Consider the following 24,134-nt stretch of genomic DNA (forward strand, 5'->3'; position numbering starts at 1 on the left):
TTCTTCAAAATTACATTAAAAATGTACAAGTTGAAGACTAAGAAAGCTGTATTTTTCCTAAAACCTATTCTTAAGGTATTTTAAATCATCATTCATGAGTCACTTCAGTGAAAACTCTTGATGACTCTTACTCCCATGTCCATTCAGTCATCAAGGCTTGTAGACTGCGTCACATAGATAAGGTTGGATTCAAAAACCACTGTCAGCAGTAGTTGTGGCTGAGTGGTTAAGGCGATGGACTAGAAAAACCACGGTCTCAATTCAGATCATTTCTAACTCATACTAGAAGAACCACCTAAACGCTCACCCTGCCACCTGACTGACACTGCCCAGCACATACCACCAGAATATTCTCTCTCTCTCACACACACACACACACACACACACATATCCCTATTAAATAGCTCCAGATTCTATCTGACCTGCAATACAAACTCCCTACCACGTCCAGACATCCTCTAAAATCAAATGCAGACTTTCCCCTCAAGTGTCTGAGTCACACTGAACCGGAGAACACTCGATCCCCTGGCAAGCCACTGCTTCCACTCCCTGCTCCCTTCCTCAGCACACCCCACTGGGTCCTCTAACCCAGCGCCACACAAGACCACATTAGAGGGCTCTGCTGTTCAGGCACAAACCACAAGGATGAGGGCAGTGAGTAGCAAAGGAAGACAAGGTAAGTGAAAGTTGTTAAGTGGCCAGAAGTTCAGGGAGTATTCAGTAGGCCTAGAAGGTTTCACCACAAACTGGACAGGAAGAAATCTAAGAACTCACTCAATGTCTTTCACCAAAAGCCACGGTCGCAGGAACTGGTGCTTTTGGGTGCTGCTGGAAGTGAGAGTAAAGAGGGGGGCTGAGAGTAAGGAGTCAAACATTACACAACAAAGTTTTCCCTTCCGGATGAGGGGTAGTACAATGGTCCACTGCACTGCATAGTGACCACAGTTAATACTAAGACAGCATTGTGTACCTCAGAAATTGCCGAAATAATGTTAATCTAACCAGTTGATGCTGTGGTATAGCCTGTTAAGCTGCTGTTTGCAAACACTGACATCCCACATGATCACTGGTTCAACCCACCTGCTCCGCTTCCAATCCAGCTCCCCATTACTGTACCAGGGAAACCAACACAGAGAGGTCGAAGCATCTGGACCCCAGCCACGCACGGGAAAGGCCTAAATGGCATTCCAGGCTCCTAGGTTCAACCCAGACTGGGCTATTGCAGTTACATGGGAAATAAAGCCATAGATGCAAGATTTATTCCTCAGTATCTCCCTTTCTCTCAGTCATCACTCAGCATTTCAAATAAATACTTGTTAAAAGGAGTGATTTTTAACATGCTTACCGCACAAAAAGTAAGTTAATGTATCAGATATGCTAATTACCATGATTGACTCTTTCCATAATGTATGCACAGATCAAAACTTCATAATGTACCCTAAAAGCATGTTATTTGTCAATTAAATTTCCAAAATCAATACAGGAAAGAAATGAATTCAGGCTTTAATAACAATCTAAGGTATGAGCTAAGATGAAGTAAACCAAATCTCTAATGACATAATTCCCCTTTAGTAATCATCTAACCTAAAGCTTCCACGGAGAAGCTGGAGGGCTGGCCTAACCAACGCTGATCAAACTTCCTAACGGAAGTCAAAGGATACAACTGTACAACACAGCAGTCTGAAGGTAACAAGAGTGACATAAAGGCAACAACCTGTAGTCTTTAAAATACTGCTTAATGGATTAAGGAAAAACAGAATAAACTTTATAAACTCAAATCTACTAACAGAAATCTCCCTTCCCATGTTCGTCAGCCATGCCATGAAAGGCAATGTTGTAAACAGTCAGGACACAGTTAGGTCCAAACCCCATAAGGAAATGCCTGGTTCGAGCCCCGGCGCCTCCTCTGAGATCCAGCTTCCTGACAACATTCCGGGAAGCAGGTGACGTTCCTTCCCACCGACATGGGAGAGCCAAGCAAACCGGAACAACCTGCTCATAACCAACAGAAGGGAGATCTCTGTGTTTTCCTCACTTTATTTTTGGTAGCTACAGATAAATAATAAAGATAAAATATTTCTCACAAAATAAAACTTTACTCTCTAACAGTAAATGTAGGGCCCAATGCAGTGGCTCAGTTAGCTAATCCTCCCCTCTTTCAGTGCCAGGATTCCACATGGGTGCCAGTTCATGTCCGTGCTGTTCCATTTCCCATCCACCTCCCTGATAATGGCCCGAGAAAGCAAGGGAGGATGGTCCAAAGCCTTGAGATTCTGCACCTGCATGAGAAATCTGGAAGAATCTTCTGGCTCCTGGCTTCCAATTGGCTCAGCTCCAGCCATTGCGGCCGCTTGGTGAGTGAACTAGCTGACGAAAGATGTTTCTCTCTGTCTCTCCATCCCTCCTTCTCTCTGTAAATTTGCCTTTCCAATAAAAATAAATAAATCCTTAAAAAAATGCAGAAATGAAGTTGCATAACATTAGGCAGAAGGGAAAACACGAGCAACAGCACAGAATCAGGAAAATAAGGGAGTAAAATGAAGTATTAGTTCATTGAATTAAATCCCTCAGAATCCTCCTCGTTTAGAAATTACATAAAAAAGAAGGCCTGAGCAAAGAAAACTACTGGTGAGTTTTGTTGACTGGCCTCTCTGAGGGGGAAGTCTGGCAGGAAAGCATCTACGTAGACAGCCTTCACATTAGCACTTGGGCTGAAATCCCAACCAAAAGACACCAAAGTGCCCACAACATAAACTTTATTAGAACTTGCCAGGAAATGTCATTAAACTTCTCAAGATAAGAACCCTCTGGTGTTTTTCCTTAAAATATATAAAAAGATTTAGCATAGAAAAGATAAGTGTTGGGCCTGGTAACATAGTTTGGTGGCTAAATCTTTGCCTTGCAATGCCAGGATCCCATATGGGCGCCGGTTCTAATCCGGCAGCTCCATTTCCCATCCAACTCCCTGCCTGTGGCCTGGGAAGGCAGCCGAGGACGGCCCAAAGCCTTGGCACCCTGAAGCTGTGTGGGATACCCGGAAAAAGTTCCTGGCTCCCAGCTTTGGATCGGCTCAGCACCGGCCACTGCAGCCACTTGAAGAGTAAACCAGTGGATGGAAGATCTCTCTCTATGTAATTCTACCTTTTCAACAAAAATAAATAAGTCTTTAAAAAAAAAAAACCTTCAAAATCAGGGCAGGGAGAGGAGAGTTGGAGCACACTAGAACAAAGTGAAGAAGCAACCCATAGAAGAGAGAAGATACATGAAGCCAAACGACTGACAAGGTTGACATTCAGGATAGAATAGCTGCTACAATGGAACAAGCAATGGTACTGAGAACTAAGCAGAGGGAGTGAACAGATGTTTCTCCAAAGTTACACGTGCTAAGCACCCAAGAGCATGTCCGACATCACTAGCCATGAAAGAAATTCAAAACAAAAGCAATGAGGGACCACTTCATATCCACCAGCATGATTATTGCCAAAGAAGCAGAAACAAGTGTTGGTAACGATGGGGAACCTGGAATCCTGGCATAGTGCCGGTGGGAATGGAAAGAGAAAACTACATGGTGAGGGCCAGTGCCATGGCTCAACAGTCTAAGCCTCCACTTACTTCAAGCACCACCATCCCATACGGGCACTGGTTCGTGTTCTGGCTAAATCCAGCTCCCGGCTGGTGGCCTGGGAAGGCAGCAGGGGTGTCCAAGAACCCATGTGAGAAACCCAGAAGCTGCTCCTGGCTTCCGATGAGCTCAGTTAGGGCCACTGAGACCAGCTGGGGAGTAAACTAACAATTAAAGACCATTCTCTGTCTCTCCTCTCAGCAAATTTGCCTTTCAAAGAAAAATAAATAAATCTTCTAAAACTATGGTAATTCCTAAAAAACATTAAAACAGTGGAAGATCCAGCAAGCCCATCTCTGAGTAAGTACGTAAGCAGAGGAAGGAGAGGCAGAGACCAGAACAGGTCTGTATGCTTGTGCTTGCGTTATTCACACAGCAGAAACGCCAAGAGGAGAGCAATCAGAGCGCCACAGACAAGATCAACAAACCTGGGGCTGCAGTGTGGCAGGTACAGCCTCCACCTGCGGTGTCAGCAGCCCATACAGGCACCAGTTTGAATCCAGGCTACTCTCCTTCAATCCAGCCACGTGCTAATGTGCCTCGAAAAGCCTCAAAAGATGGCCTAAGTCCTTGGGACCCTGCACCCACACGGAAAACCAGGAGAAATGTCTGCCTCCTGGCTTCAGACCAGCCCAGCTTTTGTAATTGCAGGTATTTGGGAAGTAAACCAGCAGATGAAAAATATTTCTCTAACTCTGCCTTTCAAATAAAAATGAACATATATATATATATTTTAAGCATGGTATGTAATAGCAACCAATTCAGGCATCCTGGGAGTGAATTAGCAGATGGGGGCTCACTCTTTCCCCATCTGTTTCTGTTTCAAATAAACAAATAAATGGTGTGCTACCTTAAAAAAAAAAAAAGAAATCTTGACACATGCTACAACATGGGTAAACCTAGAAACCATTATACTAAGTGAAATCAACTAGCCACAAAACAGGCCAATATTCTTTGATTTCTCACCCCTGAGAGCCCAGTCAGCTTAAGAGAGCAGCACGAGGGCTAGCAGGGTCAGGGGAGGGGCTAGCAGGGTCAGGGGAAGGGGCCGACAGCACTCAGTATGCACATACTTGGGGAGCAGACAAGTTCCAGAAACAAAGAGGGAAGGGAAGGTGGCAACCGTGGCACAACAAATGCTACTTCATGCCATAGTACACTTAAAAATGATTAAAACAGCATATTTATGCTATAAACATTTTGCTACAATAAAAATTATTTTATTACTATTTTATACCACCATAAGACAGGAAAAAGCAAGATGCTCTTATGGCAGGCAAATGGGCGAGGCTTTTATAAAGCACAAGGAATCAGAACCAGCCGAGGGGTGCTGGAACACTGACCAGGGCCTCTTCCAGGAGAGAGGAGACTGACAGCCAACAGCTACCGGTCCCCGTCAGGACCTCGGGCTCCATAATGGTGCTGCACCAATGGGCTTCCCGCAGGTTCCATCTGCAGACTGGGAGAGGTCTAGGAAAACAGGCTTTCTTCTTGGCAGGTGACAGGAAATGGCCCCAGCTGGATCACAAGACTAGCTGGAATCAGAAGGTGAATTCAGGAACGCTGCTCTCTGTATGGCCTAACAGTAACAGGTGCCACAGGAAGGACGTGGGCAGGGGGAGATGGCATCACTAGCCTTCCTGCAGAGGCACTGCTCACGTGAGCAAACACCAGGAGGATTCAAGGACAGGGATCTGCTTCTGCGGAGGGCGTGCTGCGGCTGACAGCATGGCCCTGAAGTGGCCCCATCTTGCTGACCTCATCTTCTGCCACACAGCTTGCTTCCTTGCTATTCCTGAACACATCCAGTGGTACCAAAAGGCGAAGGACTCCACCTCTGTGCGCACGAGGCATTCACTACTCTGGGCTCCCCTGATCCCCTCCCAGGCCACACCCAGCGCTCTTCTCCAATGCCTGCTGCTGGGAGCAGCTCTGCCTGCAGATCCCAGCTGTGCCGCCTTTCCTTGGCCCCTGGTTCCCGAGTGCTGCTGCCTTTCTCTGCACTCACAACAGCCTGCAGAACCCACTCATCGACGGTCTCTTATTAATACTCCTCACTACATTCCCAGTGCTTAGGACAGAGCTACACAAACTACAGTTACCCGCGGAAGGGACACGCCCAGGAAAACAGAGAACAGGTCAACATTGAGAAGGGCCATAAAGATCCATCAACTTAAGTTAGCCTGCTGCATCTCACTGCGTCTCAGGCTCTCTTGCATCTGCCTTAGCAGAGCCAGACACTCGCCAGTCTTGAAAGTGCTGCCTAAGGCCTCAGGTGAGACAGCGAGGCACCTGCAGTGTCGCCAAGAGGACCTGATGGGCGGTAAAGGCTGACGGAGCAGAGTGGCTGGGATGAAACATCTCCAACATTGCCTAACGTGAATGCTTCTCTAAAACTTTTTTTTTTTTTTGAGAGCAAGAAATAGCAACCAAAAGAGAGATACCTACCATTTCCTGGTTTATTCCCCAAATGCCTACAACTGCTAAGGCTAGATTGAGAGTCAGGAACCCAGCTACTGGAGCCACCACCCCTTCCTCCCAGGAATCCGGAGCCAGGAGCCGGAGTAGGAAGTCAAATCCAGGAAATTTTCATGGGGATGCAGGGTTTTTTTTGCTTTTTTTTTTTTTTTTAAGAATTTTATTTGAAGGGCAGATTTTACAGAGAGGTCTTCCATCTGCCATTTCACTCTCCAAATGACCCCAATGACCGGAACTGAGCTGATCTGAAGCCAGGAGCTGCTTCCAGGTCTCCCACTTGGGTGCAGGGTCTCACGGCCTTGGGCCATCCTCCCCTGCTTCCTCGCGGCAGCAGAGGGAGCTGGATGGGAAGTGGAGCAGCCCAGACAAAGAACCAGTGTCCATATGGAATGCAGGCGCTGCAGGATTTGCTTGTTGCACCACCAAGCCAGCCCCAGGATGCAGGGTTCTTAACTGCTAAACTAAAACAACTCCCCTAATTGAGAGTTTAACAAGAGGCTAGAAGCAGATGAGAAATTCAGATATACCTTGGATTGGAGGCATTAGCGAATAAACCTATGCTGCATAAGTACAAAGAAGATTCCAAGTGCTAAAGACCAAAGTGAACTCCTTAAGGCCTTGATACACTCAGATTACAACATCTGAGTTTAACTCTGCAAAAAAAAAAAAAAAAAAAAGACACGGAGTATAAATGCAAATTATTTATGTGCTACTAATACATTAATTTACGTGAAAATTAAAACAGAGCAGCCAAATATTAATTAATATATTTACCTTAAAGCCACAACGTTTCAAAAATTTGCTCTCTTGGGACTAGCACAGTGGCAGTTTCATCCCCAGCTGCGAGCGCCGGCTCTCCAACAGGCCTGGTCCCTGCCCCGGCTGCTCCTCTCCCCCCAGCTCCCTGCTCACTGCCTGGGAAGGCAGCAGAGGACGGCCCAAGGCCTTGCAACCCTATACCCACATGGGAGACCAGAAAGAGGTTCTTGGGCTGCTTCAAATCCGCGCAGCTCCAGCCGTGGCGGCCATCTGGGGAGTCAACCAGTGGGTGAGATCTCTGTCTCTCCTTTCTGAAAATATGCCTTTCAAATAAATCTTAAAACAAAATAAAACAAAATTCTCCACATTTACCACCAGCTTCAACACATTCATCTATTAGTGTAAAAATGTACTCTGCATCTGGGCGCTGGCGAGCACCAGCCTGACAGAGCAGCCCGTTGCTCATGACCCCAGCATGGCAGGGCAAGGGTGGCTTAGTGAGCTCAGCACCAACTTTCCAGACAACCACAAAAAACAGAAAACCTTTAAAATTTAAAACAATAAATATTTTAACAATCAATGATTCCGTTACAGAAACACAATACAGCCACCTTGCTCCAGGCCTCTGTCCTGTTTCGCAGGCCAGAGAGTGACCTAAAACAGCCCAAGTTACAGCGCTTCCCCAGGCAAACCAAACATTCTAGACATTTCTTCTCCTTTATGATTTTCAAATGGGTTTCACCTAATTTTTTTAAATAGCATTTCGAAAATATTCTCAAAAATTGTAACTATACTAGAATTCAATTTGTTAATGCACTTTTAGAATAAAGAGTACCTTGAACTAACACCTATTATGGCACATGTAAATCATATGCCACAAGGTTCATTCCTGATATTAATAGCCTTAGGAGCAATCTATAATCACAGAAGAAAAATCATCCATTGAAAGCAAACAGGAAGTAGGAGGGACTGTTGAAAGATCCATTAACTAACCTGTTACCCTTTACCACATATACATCCATCAAATAGCTGTACCTTAATAAAAACAAAATGTGGGCCCGGTGGCATGGCCTAGTGGCTAAAGTCCTCGCCTCGAACACCCGGGATCCTATATGGGCGCCAGTTCTAATCCCAGAAGCTCCACTTCCCATCCAGCTGCCTGCTGGTGGCCTGGGAAAGCAATCGAGGACGGTCCAAAGCTTTGGGACCCTGCACCCGTGTAGGAGACCCAGAGGAAATTCCTGGCTCCTGGCTTCTAATCGGCATAGCATCGGCCGTTGCGCACTTGGGGAGTGAATCATCGGACAGAAGATCTTCCTTTTTGTCTCTCCTCTCTGTACATCTGACTTTCCAATAAATAAATAAATCTTTATAAAAAATAAATAAATAAATAAAAACAAAATGTAAAAGAATTTACTACGAGGATACAGAGGGCCCTTGTTTGCCTACCCAACACCCACATTCCTCCCTCCCAGCTTTCCAACAGAGTGTCAGCTCTTTCCCCTCTGGCTCCAAGGTTGGATTCTGACTGCGATGAGCTACTTGTGCCCTGGGTGGATCTAACCCATTCTGGGGTTCTGGAGCCCATCGCCAGCCCTTTCTGGGCTGTACTGAAGGGAACCCAGCCTTTGGGCAGTAGTGATTTTGTGAAGGATGAAACAGTGACAGACGAAGCTGGGTCTTCCCCTAGTCACCGGACTGCTGAATGAAGCAACTCTGGAGCCTGTCTTCCACTCCGCACTTCCTGTTACACACAACTGTGCTTTCTTCGCAGTTGAGTTAGGCTACAAAGAACTCATTTTACGTAACAAGCAGCATTCCAACAAACACTGAAGAAAACCAAATCATTTGTAATTTTACTAACAACAACAACAAAAGCCAAAATACTAGGTGTATTTGCTAGCACCTTAATTCTCAGATCCCGAGATCATCATATTTTGACCACAGAAACAGGTTGTCTTAATAGTGACAGAAATAGGACATTATTACCAATAAATATGAACGTAGCTTTAAAAAATCATTTTAAGGGGGGAATAATGTTACATATGCTCTTAATATTTTCACGTCAAAAAATGCACTCAGAAAGGGAAATAACGTGGGGCTGGCACCACGGCACAGGTTAGACCATCACTTGCAGCGCTGGCATCTTGGCACAGTTCCTGTCCCAGCTGCTCCTCTTCCAAGCAGCTCCCTGCTGATGTAACTAGAACACAGCTGAGGCCAGCCCAACTGCTGGGGTCCCACACCCTATGGGAGACTCCGAAGACATTGTGGCTCCTGCTTTGACCTGGCCCAAGTCTGGCACTTCCAACAATTTGAGGAGTCAACCAGTAGACGGAAGAAATCTCTCACATTCTCTCTGTATTTCAAATAAATTTGAAAAAGAAAGAAAAAAGGAGTAACCTCAGAGATCTGTCTAGGGCTTGCATTTGGCCAACAAATAAACTGATACAGTTTATAAAACCAACGAGGCAACTTTTGTATGTTACAGTTTGGAATATTCCAGTTTACACTTCATGCATCCATGTCTGATACATGGGCACACACACCTACACCCAAAGTACTCCGTGGAGGATTCACATAAAAGCAACTCTTTCCTACTTTATTAGAGTGCATCACCAAGGCACAGCATGTCCACTAATAACAGAAACCATAACCAAAGGGTGTCTTGTTTTTGGCCCTGTTCAACAGCTAGATAAAAATACACAGTGTGTATGCAACACAAGGTCTATGCGTCACTTGCCATTTACAGTAATATTCAAGTATCTCCAAGCAAACAGTGATAAAAGACCAAAGGTCAACGCTGCCAGGCTGATGTGGCTAAGCATCAACTTAAAGAGACAAATCAAGAAAGGCATTTGAACTTCTGCAGCGATACAGTTCAAGGAGCAAGAAGGCAGAAACGGACATACAACTGAGTCTGCCTGGATTCCTTAGTGTCTGACTACAGCAGAAAGAGGCAAGGCTCAGCTGAGCAAAGCATGGGTGCAACCTCAGATGCCTCACACAGGACGGCAGGCTGCAAGTACCACCAAACCTAAACTTTCGTAGGGGAAATGGAAATTGATACTTTTTAAACATTTGTTTATTTTAATCCTTACCAAGGTAAGGGGTTGGGGATGGAGAGGTAGGAGATGTGTCTGTGGAGGGGGCTCCGACGCTCCTGGTTGTCAAACCACATTAACGGAGGAACGGGGCTAGTTCATTAACACTGCCCCAGAGACACTGGAGATGGGGAGAGCTGGTTGGGGTGGGATGTTACCTGAGTGGTCATTCTATTAGAGGACAATGGTCCTCATCTGAATTCAGCATTGGAAATTTGGAAACTGGAAAATTGGAAATACTATTCAAGGGTAGAGACAAACCTATATAAGGTGTTGATACATCACAAGTGGAAATAGAGACCAAAACATCTAATTAATAAGGAAGATTCGTTGACAAAAGACTAAACAATCTTTAAAGCTTTCAGTATTAAACAACTATTACTGGACTGAAAGCTCAGCATCCCGTCAGCGTACACAACTGTTGCCCCACTGCACTCCACATACCGCCTAATGAATTAAACAACCATCAGGCTTGGATATCTGCCTCTCAAGATCTCTTTCAAGGTAAGTAAGGCAGGAGGAGGTTTTGTCCTGGAGGTTGAGACAAGGGTTAGGGAGCCTGTGTACTGTAACAGAGTGCTAGGTTCCATGCCTGTTCTGCTCCCGTTCCTGCTTCTGGCTGAGGAAGCAACCGGAAGTAGATGCCCGCCACCCTCAAGGGAGACTTAGATCCACATCCCTGGCTTTCGGCTTCACCTGCATCTGAGGAGTGAATCGGCAAAAGCAGAGCTATTTCTTTTTTTCTAAATAAATTTGGGGAAAAAACTGAACTACAAAATCATTTGAAGAGCATGTATTTCACCACGACTTTTGTGTTATAGGCAAAGATTCTTAAAATTCCTGCTAACAAAGATCTAAAGTTTGAGATCTGCAACCAAATTTATAAAACCAATTTTAGGCCAAGCTAGGGATTGTAAATGATTGAATTTAAGAGTTTTGAATGTTCATGACTCAGAGACTGCAGCGAGTACGGCAAAATAGACTGAAAATCTAACACCTTCCTTAAGGAATTCTATGGAGCAGGTGCCCCAGCACGTAAACTAAAGCAGCATACTGTACCATAATAAAGGTTAAAAAAATATCTAAGAGTCAAATACTTGAGGGCGTGAGGCAGGCAGGTGCTGTGGTTCAGTGGATCAGCCGTCACCCGGGATGCCCACAGCAGTGTCAGAGTGTGAGCTTCATTCCTAATGTGCATCCTGGGACACTGCAAGTGACAGATCAAACACCTGAGTCCCCGACGGCCAAGGGACAGCCTGGATGATCAGCCGGCCAGCCCAGGCTTTTACGGACACCTGGGAAACGAATGAATGCATGGAATATGATTATTCTCTGTCTTTCAAATAAATAAAAATTAAAATATTTCAGGGACTGCTGAGGTGAAGTTTGAGCGGGATCTAGAACAAGGAAGGGGGGATGTGGCCATGTGGCCCCTGGGAAGGACACCGTGGGCATTCGGCACAGAGCGTGCCCTGATTTGGCAGCCATCCTTCCCCCTCACTGCCCGGACTCAGACTGCAGGTGCTTCCCTCGGCTGGGATGCTCTGCCCCATCATACTGCAAGGCTGTGTCACCACCACCAAGTCAGTTCTCAGCGGACTTCACCTGCCTACCCTATGTCAAAACGTTCATCGCACACACCCCAGCAACATTCCAGCTTTACTGTTTATTGCTGCCTGGTAGCTCAACAGATGGCCTCTCATTAGCTCTGTCCCTGCCCCACGGTTAGATTTTACAGCTGACAGAGAATAAGTGTGTGTGCACACTCACACGTGCTGCTTTCCTCCCCAAACGCCCACGATGGCCCTAACCAACTTGCGGCAAAGCCAGGAGTCAGGTGTGAACCCCAGTACCTGAGCTACCTCTAAGGATTCTGAGGGCTTGCAGCCGCAGGGAGCTGGAGTCAGCACCGGGGCGACTGAGAGCCAGGCCAGGGATGTAAGGTGCAGGTGTTTTAAGCACCAGGCCCGATGTTTGTCCCATCTCCAACACTTAAAACAGTGCCTGGCATCTGCTTACAAACTCACAAAATGAATGAATCAGAGACCTTCATCTGCAGACAGAATCCCACTTGCACGCGGCCAGTAACGACCCGACAGACTGCTTGCAATACTTTCTGATTTGCTGCTCCCTTCCCAGGAGCCATCCAAAATGCCAGCCAGGCTGCAGCGGCTGCCAGGTCTGCCTCTTCCCACACGAACTTCACAGCGACAATGTGGGCCAGGACGAAGTCACCCTCCCCGGCTGCATCCCTTCTTGTGAGAGCAGGCGGTGTGCCCTGCTGGAGTGGTTACAGTAACTACAACTACAGACTGCTTATCTGGCAGAAGAACAGAACGGTTAGGGGAAAGATTTCCTTAAATCAACACAGGCATTACCTATATTTTAAGTAAACAAGTAATAATTCAAACTTAATGGCTTCTTCCCCTCCCCCTCCCCGGAGGAGGAACTAGAATTTTATCTTGAACAAAAGAATGACGGTGAAATTCCTCAACAGAGGTTAGACTCAACTCTAACCGCTAAGGAGTGATGAAAAGTCCGCTTCGTTGGTAGCAAAAACCAAACAGCTGGAGCAAATGCAGCAGCCGCTCACGGCTTCTCACTTCACCTCACACCTCCACAGGCTGTGTCAGCCTTGTGAGCAAACTAACATTTCCACATTGAACGTTCAGTGGCAGGAACTGTTTCCATCTGGAACTTTCCCTGCCCGAAAGTGTTAGCCTTGGCACAATTTCGACCCTCAACAGCAGGGGGTGTTTCTGGCTACAAGCAACGTCGCCCCCAATTCAACACAATAGGTGTAGCTGTCAGTTCCACCGCGGGACCCAGCACATCACCACGGAGGCCTCCGGCGTTCATCAGCAAGGAGTCCGCACTGCGAGACGAGCTCTACGAGCAGCATGCCCACCGCCCAGGAAAAGCAGACATGAGGGCAGATTCCCTTCCGCACTAAGACGCTGCAGCCGGGACGCGCCGAGCTCCAATGGGCCGGGCACACGTCGCCCGTTACGCCGAGAGGAAATGAGCCGGAGCCCGCGGGGAGCGCCTGCCCGGGTCCTCGCCTCCCTCCTCCGGGCCGAGACCCTTGCCCACGCCCGGGAGGCCGCGCGGAGCCCGAGCCGGCCAGCCGGGGCACGACCGGGCGGCCCGGGGGCCCTGGCGCGGGGGGCAGCGGGCGCACCTGCCGCGGGGCGCGGGCCGGGGAGCCGCCCTGCCCGCGGGCAGCGCCACGTCGGCGGCCGGCCCACCCCGACCCCGGAGCCCGAGGCCCGCGGCGCGCCGGCCGGGGGTCGCCCGCCCCGAGGGCGATGCCCGCCGCCAACGACTGCCCCCCGCCGCCCGGCCCGCGGCCGCTGGGCACTCACGTAGGGCTGGTAGAACTTGGAGAGGCGCGGCTTGCCGTGGTTGTTGAAGATGAGGATCGCCTTGATCATGGCTGGGCCGGGCCGGGGCCGGGCCGACCCGGTGGGCGCTGGAGGCCGGGGCGGGGGCGGGCGCGCGAGCCGCGCCTCAGGATCGCGCCGGAGAACCTTCCCCACCCGCCCCCTGCCGCACGCGCACGCGCGCTCCCCGGCGGCGGGGCGGGGCCTGGGCGGGGCGGGGCCCGGACGAGGCGGGGCCGGCAACAGCACGCGCGAGCCGCGCCTCAGGGTCGCGCCGGAGAACCTTCCCCGCGCAGGCGCACGCGCACGTGCACGCCCGAGCCGCGGGGCGGGGCCTGGGCGGGGCGGGCCCCGAAGGAAGCGGAAACGCACACCGGCCGGGCCCACAGGTCTGAGGGGTATCTGCGCTCTGGGTGACGCACGAGGGCTTTACCCACGGTCCCTGCTCAGACGTTTTTGGCTCCGGAAGAAGCAGTCGCCCATGAACTAACGGTCGGAGTCAGCTACAGTTCGATTTAGGGGGATTTGCGGGCAGTTCCAGCGTCCAACGATGGGTCGGATTCCCCTGCGGCGGAGCCCTCTTGGTGACGCTCGCGACACCCAGACCGCCCACTGCACCTCCTCTGCCGCCACTTCCGGTGTGCTAACTTCCGGGCGCCATGGCGGAGGAGCAGGAAGCCGTGCTGCCGCTGCCCGCGCCGAACGCTGCGGCCGGCGAAGGACCCGCCGAGGTCTCCCCTGAGACGGCCACGCCGGAGCCCCCTTCCTCCGCCGCCGTCTCCCCGGGGACAGAGGAGCCTCCGGGTGACGCCAAGAAGAAAAGTAATTTGGGATGCTTGGTGGTGGGAGTGTCAGCCGCGTCCTGGAAGAGGGTGGGCTTCCTCGTTTGGTTTTGAAGGAGTGTCGAATCCCCAGGTTACAAGGCGTCGGTAGGCGCGTGTTTTTTTTTTTTTCCCACGCCGTGATTTTGCACCTGCTTCTCCTTCCGAGTTGAAAATCTGTTGGACATGGGGAATAGTCTTTCCCGATGCTGGGGCCCCTGGACGGCAGCGAACCTTGGCGGTTCTTTGAGAGGAGCCAGGGGCTGGGGACGTGTTCTGTCGGTCTTCAGTGATGCGCCGTGGGGTTCGCACGTGTTTGTTAGGTGGCTTTCCTCCTGTGTCCTCAGCAGGGGCGGACTCCGGAAGGATTTCTGTGGCTTTCAGGCCAGCTGTCTTAGTACTCATCCCCAGTGACAGCTTTCTGATTCTTCTTTTTTATTTATTTATATTTATATTTATTTTTACTGGCAAAGCCGACTTTGCAGAGAGGAGATACAGAAAGATCTTTTGCCTGCCGGTTCACTGCTAGTTCACGCCTCACAACAGCCAGAGCTGAGCTGATCCAAAGCCAGGAGCCAGGAGCTTCTTCCAGGTCTCCCACCCGGGTGCAGGGTCCCAAGGCTTTTTGGGCCGTCCTCCACTGCTTTCCCAGGCCACAGGCAGTGACCAGCTGGCACCTATGTATACGGTATCTGGGCAGATGCAAGGCGAGGATTCAGCCCCTGGCGTGCAGTTATGTAACTCGCTGATGCCGCCGAGAATGTGTTTCGGACTTGATTGCTCTTACTGTTGTTTGAGTTTGCTTCTGCTATTTACAATTTGGTTTCCAACTGCTCGGATCCTGTTGTGAGATCTTAGAGGACCATTTGATGAAAGCTAAGTAATTCACAGGATCAAGTTTTAAGCGACAGAAAAAAAAACTTCCTTTTAATGGAGAGGTCTTCCATCAGCTGGTTCATTCCACAGATAGCTTCAGTTGCTGGTCCTGTGCCTGCCAAGGCCCCAGGATTTCTTCAGTTTCTCCTGTGTGCATGCTGGGGTTCATGTACTTGGGGCGTCTTCCAGTGCTTTCCCAGCATGGCAGCAGGGAGCTGGATGGGACATAAAGCAGCTGGTTCGTGGGGGTGCTGGGCAGAGCAGGCAGCAGCAGACAGGACTAAACTTGGTCCCCGCAAAAAAAAAAACCAATTTTGTTAGGATAACCTGGGGGAGGTTTTGGACCCATCAGCTATAAGTGCTTCTGGTTTAAGTGACATGGACCCCTGCGTCCGCCCAAGAGTGGCTGTAATGATGATCGGAGCTGTTCTTCCTCTGATGTACAGCTCGTGCTGTGCCCTGGGGAGGCCTAACTGCAGCCAAGATGGTGATTGGTGGGAGCGTGGGAAGGCATGGAGGACTGGCTGACCAAAATGCTCACCGTTGTGTCTGTGTCCTTGTTCCAAGGTAACTAAAGCCAGGGTGATCAGGTTGTCCTTAGCTGAGAGGTAAGGTGCATGAAACCAGGTATGAGCTACGAAAGATTGATATAGACAAGATGAACTTAATAGGGACCCGGCACCAGACCAAGGAGTATTGGGGTAAGCCCCTGGCTGCTCTACTTCCCACCCAGCTTCCTGCTCATGATATGGAAGGCTGAGAATGGCCCTACTCCTGGCTCCTGGCTTCCCATCAGCTCAGCTCCGGCTGTTGAGGCCATTTGGGCAGTGAACCAGCAAATGAAAGATCTCTGTAACCTTGCCTTTCGCGTAAGAAGAAAATGGGTTTTTAAAAGGGTGTAATGAGATAGAGTTAACTTTAGGGGGCAGCAGCACATTTGAGTTCAGTGTGATTATGGATTTGTTATTTTTAATGTTATTTAAGTAAAATATGTGATGGGTTCATAGTTTTTCAGCTTGTGTTATCTCTCTTGGACCATTCAAACCTTGTGATTTCTCTTAGACTTATTTCTGACTCCTAATGGTATTTAATTTTCAGTAATATACTGAAAATTTTTTCTTCATTTGAAAGTTTATTGCAAAGACTTTTTAGAAAAAAATATAAGTGACACCAAATGTCTGCCTGCAGTGTCACTCAAGATGCATAGATTTGTAGTCATGAATTGCCTACTAGATGGAGTTCCCAGCACAAATTAACTCATTTAATCCTCATAATCAGCTATGAGGGAGGCCCTGTCACCCCATCTGTCAGACGGAGAGAGTATGGCCTTGAGAGACAGGACGGTTAGGCCAGTCATGCACGTATCGCAAGGGACACGGCCAGGATTTAAACTTGGGCTGTTTGAGGATTTGCTTATTTTACTTGAACGTCAGAGTTAGAGAAAAGAGACTAAGAGAGATGATCCACTGATTTACTCCCCAGAAGGCCTCAGTGGTGGAGCTGAGCTGATACAAAACCAGGAACCAGGAGCTTCCTTCATGTCTCCCATGTGGGTGCTGGGGCCCAAGAAGCTGAGCCATGCTTTGCTGCTTTTCCAGGCCTTAAGCAACAGCTGGATCAGAAGTGGAGCCACCAGGGCTCCCACTTACAATAGCCTAGTGGCTGAAGTCTGCCTTGCATGCGCCAGGATCCCATATAGGTGTCAGTTCCTGCCACAGCTGCTCCACTTCCTGTCCAGCTCCCTGCTTGTGGCCTGGGAAAGCAGTAAAGGATGACCCAAAGCCTTGGCCCCTGCACTCGCGTGGGAGACCCTGGCTTTGGATGGGCTTAACTCCGGTTGTTGCAGCCACTTGGGGAGCGAACCAGTGGATGGACTTTCTGTCTCTCCTTCTCTCTGTATATATGCCTTTCCAATAAATAAATCTTTTTAAAAAGAAGTGGAGCCACCGAGACTAGAACAGGTGCCTATATGGAATGCTGGCGCTGAAGGCAGAAGCTTAGTCTACGCCACAGCACCGGCCCCCTCAGTGAATCTTTGCGTGGCAGAGTGTGTGTTGCCATGCATGCTTTCCAGAAAGGGTGCAGAGTGAAGTGTTCTCAGGGCAGGGTGTGCTCTAAACTGCTGTGTGTGTTTTTACTAGTATGCTGCTTATAGGAACGAGGGGGGCAGTTGATGATACATAATGTTAAAATTTTCGATATCACATATATAAAACATAAATTTATAAATTTTCTGAAGTCTTTTTTATTATACTCTCCTTGGATGTTGCAGTGTAATTGTCAGTAAACTGTTTCCCTTCACAGTTGACATCTTGCTAAAGGCTGTTGGGGACACTCCTATTATGAAGACAAAGAAGTGGGCTGTGGAGCGAACACGAACCATCCAGGGACTCATCGACTTCATCAAAAAGTTCCTCAAGCTCATGGCCTCGGAGCAGTTGGTACGTGACGCGCAGGCATTGTTCTCCGGCCATCTGCGTGCGTTTCTAAACAGCAGGGCTGCGTGCTAACAGCCAGCAGGCGGGGGCCCTCAGGCCTTCGTGTTGCTGTGCCTTTTCAGCTGTTAGTGGTAGGGTTAATGTGCTTCCCTGAAAGGCTCTCTAGAGAGAGGCATTGCAGCATCGCTTTCCCCTCTTTCCTTGCTGTATATTATGAAGGAACTGTGAAATTAACTTATTTTGTATTGGACTTTACATTAAGCACTGGGCGGTGGCAGTTCTATTACATTTTCACTTAATGAATTTGGGAGGCTGGGAAACGGCCCGCTGTGTGCTGGTTCACACCCCACCTGCTTGCACAAGGCTAGACTTTCCGGAAGCCGGGACTCAGGTGGGGTCTCCCAAGTCCTGGCACCATCCCCCGCTGCCTCCCAGGACGCACATGCGCAGGAAGCTAGAATTAGCAGTGGATCTGGGACTGGAAGCCAGGTGTTCCTGCAGGAGGTGAAGGTGTGCCCTGCCACTAATTTTTGATTTGTTATTTTACTCCAAAAACGAAAATGTCTCCATGTCCTGTCATGTGTCACGTAGCAATGAGGACAAGTTCTAGGAAAAGCATGATTGAGCAGTTCTGTTATCACAAGAATATTGTATAGAATGTTCTTTAGGAAAGCAAGACAGCAGTAACAGCACCACCACCGGTCAGTGTTAGAGAGCCGCCTCCCACGGGAGTTCTTTGGAAGAGTTAAACTGTGTAGACAGGCAACAGATATACAGGACGTAGATAGCAGGTGAATGGCCAGCTAGTTGAAGAACATCTAAGTATTTTTAAATATAAATTAACTTGTGTACGATTGGAGGGGTATATTTACTTATGAGCACAGCGATACTGGACAAGGTGAGTAAACTAGGGACTCCTCCAGAAAGAAGGTGGGAGGGAAGGATTCTAAGTCCTGCCACACTGACTGTCATCCGGACAGGCTGTGCTGACGTGTGGGAAGTAGGGACTGGGATCCTGGGCTCTGTTTGAAGGAGTCTCTCCAAGAAGCGCCCCACTCGGTTGTGGCACTGGAAATCTCCCAAATAATTCTCTGTGTACACCGAGGGTAACTGCAGCTGCTTTGGAAGTGACAAAAGCTGCTTTCAGTTTGGTGGGGTTAATGAGGATGGTGGGCATGTTATAGGTGCAGAGCTTTATGGCGTGCAGCACAGGGCAGGCCGCAGCATGGGGGACAAAGAGAACCACTGGTTCCTCCCACAGTGCCACAGCCAGGTTTGGGCCAACCCAGGTCCAGGGTTGAGAATTTGTGAGTCCTCCATGTGGGTGCAGGGACCTAAGTCTCCTGAGCTTTGCACTAGCCAGTAGTGGAGCTGGCTACCAAGCCAAGCCCTCAGGCAGGGTGGGCAACACTTAGCTATGCCAACACTGCCTTCTCTTGCGAGAAGTGACTGCAGTCACTTTCAGTTGCTGATTGCTGTTCCAAAGCTGCACCGGGTCCTGTGACCTGGCCATCTGCTGTATAGCTTCCTCCTATGCCTGCAGAGTCCTGATAGCGCGCTCCTCCCAGGTTAGGAGCAGTTGTCCCCTCGGGAAGCCTTCCCTGAGTTGTCTGCTGGTCTCCACGGTGCCATGTCTGTGCCCTGTGCCCATGTTAATGCAGTCCCACACCCACGCTCTTACCTGTCTGTGGATGTCTGCCTCGAGCTGGGGGAAGGGGGGAGAGGTGTGCTAAGCCTGTCTCCCCACCATACCACAGGGGCTTGCCTGGTTGCGATGAAAAGCTGTTCTTATTGAAAAGGAAGCAAAAGAGTAACCCCTGTGTCCACTCACAGGCGACCTGCCCGTGACTACACACATCGTCTCACGAGAAGTCAGGTTGAGGTGTATTCTGCTGCTAATTTAGTTTTCACAACATTTATATTAGAACTTCACTCAGCCTTAACTGAGCCCAGGCCTGGTGGCTCTAAGCTGGGGGAAGGCCTTGCTAGGCCCTCCAGGGTGGGATGTGGGCTTCCTGTTGGCAGCTCTGCCCTCCCCACTACAGGGTCAGTCCTGCTTTGCATGTTTTAATTTCAGGATTTGCTTAAAGATAGAGAAGGGAAATTGAATGTGCTTCCTACAAATAAAACTGTGTTCCTAAACACAAATTGTGAGGACATTAGGTTTCGGTGTGTCCACGTCTTCTAATGCTGTAAGGTAATGGCTTAAGGGAGGGTTAATGCCACCTCATGATTGTCTAACAATCGTGGATGCCACACAACTGCCCAAGAAGGTGCTCGTCATCTTGAGTGGTTGTGTTGAATTTTTCCTTTTTTAGTAAGTTGCTTTCTTAAATAACTGCCTAAAAACACTTGAAAGTAAAAATTTGAAAGTTACAAGATATTGGGAAGGATTGTAGAAATAATTGCGTTGCTCTCCAAGAAAGAAGCTCCCTCAGATTCAGGAGCTGGGGGAGCTTGAACAGCTGGCTGGAACCAGAGCTGCAGCCGGGTCGGACAGCCTCACAATGGGTCTTCTTCTGTTTGCAGTTTATCTACGTGAACCAGTCCTTCGCTCCTTCGCCAGACCAGGAAGTTGGAACTCTGTACGAGGTAAAGATGCCTGGGTGTCTCGTGGGGACTGTGTGCAAGCAGAGCGGCTCCTGATGTCACGTCACGTCCCATCCGGAAGAGCTGGCGTGCCACTCTGCATGCCATGGAAGGCTAAAGGAGTGAATTACTCTTCCAAGTTGTATTTGCTAGAATTCTTAGAGACAGGATTTCCTTTTTCTCCATCTGGTTTCTTCGACATTGCTGTCATAACTCAAAGTCCATGTTTGCCTCCCAAAATACCAGAGAAATATGTAATAGTAACTTCATTTGGCATGTGAAACTTGATGGTAATCATCATTAACACAACTACTAGAAAACAGCTGAAAATATATACGTCAGTTTCAGAGGTTGAGGGAAGGGTTACAATGCAGCAGTATATGCACTCTGGGCCCGGCGTGGTGGCGCAGTGGTTAAGGTCCTCGCCTTGCATGCTGCCCGGGATCCCATGTGGGCGCCGGTTCTAATCCCGGCAGCCCCGCTTCCCATCCAGTTCCCTGCCTGTGGCCTGGGAAGCAGTCGAGGATGGTCCAAAGCTTTGGGACCCTGCACCTGCGTGGGAGACCCAGAAGAGGCTCCTGGCTTTGGATTGGCATAGCATTGGCCTTTGAGCTCACTTGGGGAGTGAATCATCGGACGGAAGATCTTCCTCTTTGTATATCCGCCTTTCTAATAAAAATAAAATAAATCTTTAAAAAAAAAAAAAAGCAGTATATGCACTCTGCAAGGAAAGTCCCCGTATTGCTCGTTATGCTAACTGTGCCTGCCTGACACGACCAGGCACCTGCCACAGGTAACATCCGTGTGCAGAGGTGCAGACTTAGGAAGTGGCTTTTCTTAGTCTAAGCTAATAGAAATTGAGCTTTGTTTGTTGACTTACTTTTGCCTTGTTTCCTTCTTGTAGTGTTTTGGCAGTGATGGCAAGCTGGTCCTGCATTACTGCAAATCCCAGGCGTGGGGGTGAAGCGCTGAGGAAGCAGCTTCCTACGTGAAAGGCTTGGGCTTTGTGGCAAGACTGAACAGTTGATCTCACACATTTGCTGTGGCGTTCGTTTATGCATCAAGATTCATCGAGTGAACAGACTCAGAATGACAGGATAAACGTTTATGCAGAGACCGTGACCAGGGCCTGGCCTGGCCCTCTGCTGTTAGCTGCTGAGAGTTCCTCATGCCCTCTCTCAAAGGACTGAAACTGTGCATGGGAAAGTGTTCTGCGGACTGTTTGCATAGTAAACGCTCATTTTCCAGGGGATTGCTTCACTCATTCTTCAGGAACCCTTGGTTGGGATGGGAGTTCTGATTTGCTATATATGTCCACTGTGTTACCCTGACTGGCCGGCAGAGTGCTTTGCATAGTCCAGTAGAGGGCAGCCCGAACAGGCACATGTGGCTTGAGAAGTGGCTTCACATCTTTGCCACATCTAACAGAGGAGGTGTGTCTTGATCATTTCTAGCTAACATTTGCTAGGCAAACAAGCATGTTGACATGCTGGAAAACTCTTAGGGACTATTCAAAGTTGAAATTTATTATATTTGGGAAATAGGAATTATAATGGTTCTTGAGTCCCTCTGCCATTTGTAGAGCCTCAGGAGCACAGGTAAGTCTGGCACAGCATTTCTGGAGGAGTGATTGCACCTTAGCTTTGGGCATGTCTCCTGCCGTCTTGCTGATGCTGGTACACTGATAACTTGCTTCAAGTAAGCTCACCTTTTCCTTCTTTGTGTAATGCCGTATTTCTTGTAAAGCATTCCAATAAATCGAATGGATTATGTGAACAGGATCTAAGTATGTGCTAGAATTCCCAGTGTCTGTAGGAATGGTAAGATCTTCCAGGGCACGCATGGCTGCTGCACAGTGGGAGGGCATGCTGAGTAGCAGATCCCTGTGCTGTTGAGTCCCCATCGGCCCCAGAATGTGCCTTCTCGGCTCCTTTGCTACCCAGGCCTCTAGTATGGTCAACAGCGGGACAATACTGACAGGCGGAAGTGTGCAGTTAAAAGCTTATCAAAGAAATTTCTGTAGATGTCAGAGGGAAAGCAAGAAAATGTATTTTCAGGTCAGGTAGGTTAGGTATAGCAGACATGTGTTCCTTACTTGTGTTGACTTAATTTACTGAAGGGGTGAGTTTATTATATGCATAATCATGTAAGGAAATACCAGACATATATTGAGTTTCAGTACTGTTTGCTGCTTATGTTGTCAAATGATAAAATATTTACTACTTAAACAACCAAAAATCTTAGTTTGAAATTTTAACATCAGTCCTTGTTTTTCACTAAAGTAAGTTGCCAGTTTACTAAAAGTAAGATTAGCCAGATGTGTATGCCTTGTTTTCTTCCCTAGTAACCTTAATATGCAAGTGTTGGCACTTTTTTCAGGCTACTGTTTATTGGTTTTTATGCGAAGAATTCATCACTACACTTATTGAGTATAGTCGAGCTTGGGCTAAGAGGAGTCAACTCAGGTAATATTTTTAAATTTCCATGTTGATGAAAAACTGCTGGCAGCAGTGAGATGCTTATCTTATTGAAAGGATGACCCACAGTGCAAAATATACGTGTGCATTAAGTCCTAAGCTTTCATCTTAAAGTCTACCAGAGACCTCACAATGAGTTCCCATTTTTAGTGCACAAGGTAAATTACAAATAATTTTATCTCTAAGCAAAATAAGACTGTATATATCCTAGGATCTCTGTTTCCTAGAAGTTTTAAACTTAAACCTTGAATAACATCACTTTCTGTGATCAAGTGAGAAAGCCAGAAGAGTATGATATTGCGCAGACTGTATGACATTTGACAGTCAGTGACACGTGACACAAAGTTGAGAAAGCTTTAGGTGTAAAAGGAACGTGGAAGGAGCCACCCTGTTCCTGGCTGCGTTTTCTGAGGATTGAAGTGGCACTTGGCAGCTGCCAGCCACTTGCTGGGAGATTCGGTGGCCCGTCAGCCCTGTAGTCTCCTTTATGACTGTGTGATACGTACCTTTGGGTACACATGCTATGGTAAATACATTGGCAGAGTATGATTCAACTTGGAGAGGCAACATGGAAAGGAACATTATATGGTTCTTATTTGAGAAGCATATAGAGTACCCATCTGCCCATTTCACTTAACTCCAGCACCTGGGCTGGGCCAGGCTAGGAACTGGGAAGGCGGTCTTGTTTTGCTGTCTGGATCTCCTGTGTGAGAGATGACTGTTGCCTCCCGGTGTACATCAGAGGCAGACTGAAACCAGGAGTAGAGCCACAACTTGGATCCAGATACTTTGGGGGGAAAAAAAATTTTCAGAGATCAACTGGCTAATCCTTAACCTCCAAACACCAACATGCCATATGGCCATTAGTTCATGTCCCAACTGCTCTGCTTCCCATCCAACTTCCTGCCTATGGCCTGGAAGAGCGGTGGAGAATTGCCCGGTCTTGGAATCCTGTCCCGGTGCAGGAGACCTGGAAGAAGCTGCCAAGAAGCTCCTGGCTTCGGATCAGCTCTGCTCTGGTCCTTGATGCCACTTGAGGAGTGATCCAAAAGATGGGAGATGGTTCTGCCTCCTCTCTAAACCTGCCTTTCCAATAAAAATTAATCTTAAAGGTTTCTTTTTACTGAAAGAGAAAGTTTGTAACTCCCCATATGGCCACTAGGCCAGAGCTGGGCTGGTCCAAAGCTGGGAACCAGTAACTTCTTAAGTACCTCCCATGTATGCCCTGGATTGTAAGGCCTTGGGCCATCTGCTTTTCCAGACCGTTAGCAGGGAACTAGATGAGCTGGGACTAGAACTGGTGCCTGTCTGGGATGTCATCCCATTTCTTCCCCCAAGACACTTAATAGGGAATGCAGGCATCCCAAATTACCTCAAACTGCTAGGTCGAACAGATGAGAGGTAATACAAAAAAATGCCTACAACATGACAAGTTTCTATAAAGGAAAAGTGGCCAAGAAAGCATGGAAAGCAGCATTAGTTATTAAAGTTGTAGAAACAGATGATTCATTCTGTTAGCTGTCTTCCTTTACATTGCAGTAAACCCTGCTTCCCTGGCACTTCCAACCATCTGTTCCCAATTACCTA

At 48.3% G+C, this 24,134-nt stretch overlaps 2 protein-coding genes across 10 annotated transcripts in view; one reads left to right on the forward strand and one right to left on the reverse strand.

The window, feature by feature from the left end:
- Nucleotides 1–13,544, reverse strand: part of AP3S1 (adaptor related protein complex 3 subunit sigma 1) — a 50,439-nt gene extending 36,895 nt beyond the window's left edge. For 6 of the 9 annotated variants that reach the window (XM_040973149.1, XM_040973140.1, XM_040973098.1 and 3 more), the window contains exon 1: nucleotides 13,329–13,458. In XM_040973149.1, coding sequence (XP_040829083.1) covers nucleotides 13,329–13,397 — 69 coding nt within the window. In that variant the 5' untranslated portion in view covers nucleotides 13,398–13,458. Of the gene's footprint in view, nucleotides 1–13,328 lie in introns of all 9 variants that reach the window. The other 3 variants (XR_005883182.1, XM_040973089.1, XM_040973075.1) reach the window with 3 other exon arrangements.
- Nucleotides 13,545–13,802: 258 nt separating this feature from the next.
- On the forward strand, nucleotides 13,803–22,313 carry ATG12 (autophagy related 12). Its single transcript, XM_040973161.1, has 4 exons — nucleotides 13,803–14,168; nucleotides 17,348–17,484; nucleotides 20,011–20,073; nucleotides 20,975–22,313. Exons 1-4 carry the CDS (start codon nucleotides 14,006–14,008, stop codon nucleotides 21,032–21,034), a joined length of 423 nt encoding a protein of 140 aa, XP_040829095.1. The 5' UTR covers nucleotides 13,803–14,005; the 3' UTR covers nucleotides 21,035–22,313.
- The last annotated feature ends 1,821 nt before the right edge of the window (nucleotides 22,314–24,134 follow it).

This window comes from Ochotona curzoniae, unplaced genomic scaffold (genome assembly GCF_017591425.1).
Source record: "Ochotona curzoniae isolate NIBS_2020 unplaced genomic scaffold, NIBS_Ocur_1.0 contig_1, whole genome shotgun sequence".
Classification (NCBI taxonomy): Eukaryota; Metazoa; Chordata; class Mammalia; order Lagomorpha; family Ochotonidae; genus Ochotona; species Ochotona curzoniae.

What these genes read in the sequence shown, in the direction of transcription:
- ATG12 (XM_040973161.1), top strand. Translation starts at nt 14,006, where the DNA reads ATGGCGGAGGAGCAGGAAGCCGTGCTGCCGCTGCCCGCGCCGAACGCT. An exon ending in TCATGGCCTCGGAGCAGTTG is followed by an intron (nt 17,485 to 20,010) that starts GTACGTGACGCG and finishes TTCTGTTTGCAG; the next exon opens with TTTATCTACGTGAACCAGTC. An exon ending in AAGTTGGAACTCTGTACGAG is followed by an intron (nt 20,074 to 20,974) that starts GTAAAGATGCCT and finishes TCCTTCTTGTAG; the next exon opens with TGTTTTGGCAGTGATGGCAA.